Source organism: Fragaria vesca, linkage group LG6 (assembly GCF_000184155.1).
Source record: "Fragaria vesca subsp. vesca linkage group LG6, FraVesHawaii_1.0, whole genome shotgun sequence".
Classification (NCBI taxonomy): domain Eukaryota; kingdom Viridiplantae; phylum Streptophyta; class Magnoliopsida; order Rosales; family Rosaceae; genus Fragaria; species Fragaria vesca.
Window position 1 is genome coordinate 17,027,752 of NC_020496.1, and position 6,725 is coordinate 17,034,476.

Below are 6,725 nucleotides of genomic sequence, written 5' to 3' on the forward strand. Positions count from 1 at the left end.
TCTAGCATGCTAGTGGAGGGGGAAGGCTAAGGTGTGTTGATGCATAACATGCATCAACTTTTTCTTAAAGTTGAAATATAATAAAATCACTTTGAGGACTCATTTTACAACTTTAGGACAAAGTTGATGCATGTTATGCATTAACACATTGTAGAATTTCCGCTAGAGGGAGTCTCCGGTTGCCAATTTGTAGTCGACCTTAATTGGGTTTGAAGTCTCTGGGTGATTAGGTCGCTGCACAGATTGGCCTTCTGTTGATACCCAAAAATGTAAACCTGTTTTTTTAAAGACTTAAGGTCAATGATCAAGCTTAGAGTTGATATGAGGCCTGGATCCGAGTCGTTTGGTCTGCCTCGAGCAACTTGGGGCTTGGTACAAAATCTCTAAGCCACGGCATGACATGTCCAAATTATAGGAGGAGGTTACGAAAGCCATGCCAAGCCTACACAAGGCCCATTTGGGAGTCAAGCCAAGTCATGCCATGCTCGTTTATGCCTAAGCCTACTATGACATGCTCATTTATGCCCAAGCCTACTATGATATGCTCATTTATGCCTAAGCCTACTATGACATGCTCATTTATGCCCAAGCCTATATAGGATGAGGGAGGCAAGCCCACGCCATGACGTTTATGCCCAAGCATACTATGATATGCTCATTTATGCCCAAGCCTACTATGACATGCTCATTTATGCTCAAGCCTACTCTTTTTATCTATCTAGGACGTGGGAGGCAAGTCACGCCATGACGTGCCCAAATCTACTCAAGGCCCATTTAGAGTTAAGCCAGGCCATACCATGAGAGTTCATGCCTAAGCCTTAGGGATGGCAATAATCCCCAGCGGGTAGGGTACCCACGGGTATTCGACCCTAACGGGGAAGATATACGGGTATAAACGGGTAACGGGGATGGGGATCCTTAGTATTCGGATTCTTAAATCGGGTACGGGGCGGGTATGGTATTTTGATATTCGTCCCCATCCCCACCCATTAAGGATAGAAAATATTATTATATATAATTATATAATTTATTATTATATATATTTATATATAATTTATAAATAAATATTTATGTAAAAAAATTTGTAATTCTCTTAATAAACATTTAATGGACCTTCCTTTTTATTATATATTTTTATTCTCTTAATGAAATTTACCGGTATTGTTATGTTTTAACCAAGACTTGTATTTATTTTTATTGGATTGAAGTATGAAACTTATTTATTTTGGTATTTGATTTTAATTTCATACTTTTATATAATTGTATTTCGTATTTAAAAAAAAAATTTAATTTAATACATAATTGTTAACGGGTACGGGTACGGGTATGGAAACGTAATCCCCAAAGGGTACGGGTACGGGGAATCTCCATTATCTAATTACGGGTACGGAGACGGGTACGGGGATGAAAAATGTAAAAAGGTATGGGTACGGTATTTTGATCCCCGTACCCTACCCTACCCATTGCCATCCCTACTAAGCCTACTCTCTTTACGGCACGTGGTGTCTCATGGACACGCTTCAATGACCACCACATGCCGGCCCATTTCATGCATGTGTCAACACACGCCAAGCACAGTTGCGCACAAGCATCGTGGAGCATGGTGGATGGTATACATCGAAAACCATCCATCACGACATGCCACGCCACGCGGCCAGCCAATAATGTGGACCCAAGACACACTAGGCCAATAGGGCTTATTTAGTGGGTTATGGTGTGAAAGGACACATGATTTTTGCCAGGCCTATGGAGACCAAATGTCAAGTGTCCGAGACGTCTTGGGAGTCGAGGATCAAACTTGAATTTGAGCTTCTCCCGCATAGGCATGTAACGGATACCTCATCTCATCATCTCATCACCCAATGCTTTTAGACATAGGATGCTAACATCACAAATCACCTCAGACCTGTCTTCACAACTTTCACCTTATAAGCTTAAGGCAAACCCAAGGTCATGTCTTGTTTGTACCCGTTAACCAAAAGTAGCTTGGTAAGAAATCGAGAAGGGATGCCTCAGAACCACTGCCACCTTTACGTTTTCTTAGCTTAAGGCTCGAACGATGACAGTGAGAAAGAGGGTTCTGACCTTTGCTAAAATTAGAGAGTCACGGGTCATTTTTTTACCCTCAGTCTTCGACCTCAATTTTATTTAAAGGAAGCTACAGTGGGATTGAGATACAAGACCTACAAGTAAAAATCACTACCAAGCTCCTCATGCTTAATCGTCTCTAGACCACCATCATCATACATATCTTTCCAAACACCCTTCAGACACCTCTAAACACCACCACCACCATACTTTACAATCTCTTACCCACATTAGACCTTTTTCACGATGAGCATGCATTCTGTTACACTTGCAAAATCCTAGCTCCCACACCATGCACACTACTAAGTTCTCTCAGTATTAATATTACACACGCTTAGAGCCTCTCCATCACAACAAAGTCTATCTTAGGAAGACTTTGGGCCTAGTCTCGTAACCCTAAAGAGGAAGATCGGATCACCAAGCCCAACAACGGCAAGCTCTTAGATCCTCATTCAATTTCTACCCCAACACCTTCATTTTCATGGTGATGCCTTTCCCCAAGCCCCTGGTCTTCGCCGGCAAGTGAAACTCCGCCGCAACGCTTGATCACGGCGAAACCATGAAAGTTACTAGCAATAGTCAATACAAGATGTAATTTCAGTGGATGAAAACCTTTCTTGCTTTGGCATTCCGTTGGTAACTAACTAACAATACGAAATTAACATGCCTCAGGGAACGACTCATTTAAGTCCTGTGGCTTTCATGCATTAAGAGACTCCCTCAAGCTATATGAGAACATATAAATTTTGACCAATATTATTGCAACGTACAAACTAATCGAGGGTCAAATAGAAGCTACTAGCAAGTAGCAAGCATGGTAGCTAGGCTACAAGGCCACGAGAGAGAAGGAGAATGGGGGGATGGGCGTGAAAATTACAACAAACATGGGTTTGTGTCTTCATCTTGCATTGAGGCATATGGGTAGGTCTCCTATGTTTACAAATTGTGAGGTAAGCCACGTACTCATGTCACTAACCACTACAATGAGTACAAAGAAACCCATGTACCTCCGATCTACACACATGCATAATCTTTATAACCTATTTTCGAAGCATTATTGTATATTTCTTGCAATAGGATATGGTAACACCTTTGCTTTTAATGAGAAGAAAAAAAAATGATAAATGGACAATGCAACTAAAAGAACAACAATTTCTTTCAGATCAAATGAGAAAATATATACAATTGTACTGATCAAATTGATATGATCTAGATAAGTTACCCCATCGAAATTATGAAAATCACGAAATCTCGGTAGTTAAATTGTGTACTCATATGATCGTTAAATGATACATCTTAGCTGTATAATGACATACTTGTTGTAGGGGTGATTGTTGATTCAAAATTCATTTAGGATTGTCAAGTTGCATGTTCAATTCGAACCAGCCCTTCTGGTAACATTATTGTTAATATTTCTACTAATAATAGTTTTGCGATTCTGTCTCAAATCCAACCCGATGAGAGTGTTGTTAGGGATGAGCATGAGACAGTTGGAGAACGCAATAACAATATCGTTGAAACTAATAATAAAGACTCTGCTTTGGTATAGAATGTAGACATCAAACTAAGTTTTGTTTTTTTTTTTTTGGTGAGACAAACTAAGTTTTGTTGGGATGTATGATATAGAAATGAAGGCCTTGGCCATCGTATATACATGCATGGAGAAAACCCTCTGTGCGGCAAACGCACCAGCTGACTTGTGCGACCAGCCATTCATATACTGACATCTATCCCTTTGTCCCACCTCAGCTCTCTATTGAGAAAAAAACAAAGCAAATCAGATTTGTGTTCTCCGATACCAATTCAGGCTCTGAGTTCTTATCTCTCGATCAATTACACCAGGTCCTCTCCTAGTCTCTCTCAACCCCGTCGCTGGTTCAATCCGGGTTTACCCCAAAGCGGTTGCAAACCCAACACAATCCTCTCTAAAATTCTAAAATACCCAGATGCGATGAATTGAAACAGAGCACTAGATTGAGAATTGATGTGGGGTTTTTGTCCCAATTGGTTTGTTGGTGATGGGATCGATAGGTTTTGTGGCAGCGGGTTTTGCACGGTTTACTGAATATGAGATTTGCAGGGCTCAAAGGCGGCGGGTTCTGCATGGCAAGATGGCGGCGAGTCGTAGTGCTCGGTGGCAGGGGGAGTTGCAGGTTTAGATGACAAGTTTGACGGCGGCAGATTCGCAAACAAAGAAGGCGTGGTTTGGTTTTGATCGGAGAACGTGAATCTGGTTTTCTGTTTTTCTTCTTGGTAAAGAACTGAGGTGAGAAAAAGAGGCAAATGTCAGTATATGAATGGCTGGTCGCACAAGCCAACTGATGTATTTGCCGCACGTAACATTTTCTCTACATGTGTATGACCCCTAATAATGAGGTATTGATGTGTTCTTATGATATTAATTAGTTTCGGACAATATACTTTTTTGATTGTCAAGAAAGATTAATTAATTTAATTAGCCATATCCACAATTTTATGATATTAATACAAGGAGAGTCTTTCTAGTGAAGACTTTTAAGTTGATGACTTTTTGGTTTATGGTTTAAAAGATCTATTTTACGATCACCTCTTGGCATCTCATCCGTTCAGTTTTTAAGTCTATATGAGTAGATCAGTCATACAAATTTTCAGCAAAACCGATGATCGTTAAGGTAACAAACTAGATCAAATTAATGAACGAACCAAATCTGTCAAACATGAACCATTCAAGTTCATAATTGGTAAATCACACTTATGAATGTCTTAACGATTTTTAATATGGCTGAAAATTTACAGATATGATCTACTCATAAATATCTATAAATTGAACTGTGAAGATGTGGATAGATTGAAAAGTGAGATAAGCCGAAAAGTCCTCAACTTAAGAGTTCTCATTAGAAGTGCTCCCATTAATATAAGAATGTTTGTGTTTATCTCTTGCCACTATCACAGTTTGTCACTCCAGTTAAATTTATCACTCCAAAGTAATATAAACGTACCAATGCAAAGAGGCCTTAAATTCAAGTGATAAACCTATAAACCCTAATAAATCTAGAAGTTCTATAACGTGTCCTTAATAGAAATCAAATGGGAAAATATTATGCAATTATGGTCTTCTCTAGTCGTTTTTGTTTTGAGGACAACTAAAACCCTATACCCTCATTACTAGTCCAAAATTAATAAAGAGAGAGAACAGCCAATTATAAAGGTAAATCCACAAAATGATCAAAAAATAAAGATAAACCAACAAAAAAAAAAAAAAAGAAAAAAAAAGAAAAGGGTAGGACTATAGAGCCGGGGTCCTCATTGCTAAGTAAAGATGCCCCCAAGGGCCGCAAAAATCGCCTATATAAACCCCCCTCGCCTTCTCTCTACAGTCATCTCTTGTGTTTCTCTTGATCACATTTGAAACTTCGGAAAACGTTTCATTTTCCACCACCACCACCATGGCTAGGTCCCAACAACGTTATCGCGGTGTCCGACAAAGACATTGGGGTTCTTGGGTCTCTGAAATCCGCCACCCCTTACTGTAAGTTCGCAACAGCACCATCTATCGCTTATATCCTATTCTCCAAAATATATCCTATTCACCACAATCGTTTCTCTCATTCTCATAGTTCTTGTTTTTCAAGTCTTTTTTCATGTTGGTTCCCTTTGGAGTACTTAAGCGATGCCCTTCAAACAGAAGTTTCTTTAATGCTTGTGTTAATGTCTTATATCATGTCTGAACAAGATACATGTTTCTTTGGTTTACAGGAAGACAAGAATTTGGCTAGGCACGTTCGAAACGGCGGAGGACGCAGCGCGAGCTTACGACGAAGCGGCGAGACTCATGTGCGGTCCAAAAGCACGTACCAATTTCCCATTCAATCCCAACGACGACATGTCTCATTCATCCAATCTTCTCTCTTCAGCTTTGATAGCAAAGCTTCACAAATGCAACATGGCCTCTCTTCAAATGACTAAAAAACCAGCCTCAAAGGAGGAGCCAGTGCAAGAAGTAGTGATGCAGCAACAATATATGCCATCCGGTACTTCTACTGCTAGCTGCATTGTCGAAAACAGCGGCTTTTCTGGGTTCGATTGGTCAGAGAAGAGAGAGTATGGTGGAGCTCAATGTGGTGCGGGGAATTGGGTTGGTGAGACGGGTGTTAAAGTTGAGAATTATGATCACCATATGGAGTTTTCTCAGCCGCTTGAGGAGGATCACATTGAGCAAATGATAGAGGAGTTGCTTGATTATGGGTACATTGAGCTTTGTCCTGGGATTCAAGCATAGGCATAAACTCTAGCATCTTCTAAATGGAAAATACAAACTTTTTGGGTTAGCTATAATTTAATTTAAGTAATTAGATTAATTTGGTGAGTAGTAGTATCACGCATGCATGTATCAAAACTTATATATGGAAGAATTAGCTGCTATCTAGCTAGCTAGTAGAATGAAATATGCAGCTGTATCACATACTTTTATGGGATAGAGAATGTAAGTGGGTGCTCCTATAGCTCTACTTGGAGCGAGCATATATATATATATATATATATACCCCGACACATATATCCCGAAGGTTGAGTTCAAATTTCTGTTTCTCTTTTTCTTTTTCATTAGAAGATCGAGAAATTAATAGATCGACTCAAAGCTTTTGTTTTAATTTCTGTTT

The 6,725-nt window shown here is 39.6% G+C and overlaps 1 protein-coding gene across 1 annotated transcript; it reads left to right on the forward strand.

Moving 5' to 3' along the window:
* Positions 1-5,513: 5,513 nt before the first annotated feature.
* On the forward strand, positions 5,514-6,346 carry LOC101313147 (ethylene-responsive transcription factor ERF003-like). The gene is made up of 2 exons (XM_004305436.1): positions 5,514-5,596; positions 5,824-6,346. Exons 1-2 carry the CDS (start codon positions 5,514-5,516, stop codon positions 6,344-6,346), a joined length of 606 nt encoding a protein of 201 aa, XP_004305484.1.
* The last annotated feature ends 379 nt before the right edge of the window (positions 6,347-6,725 follow it).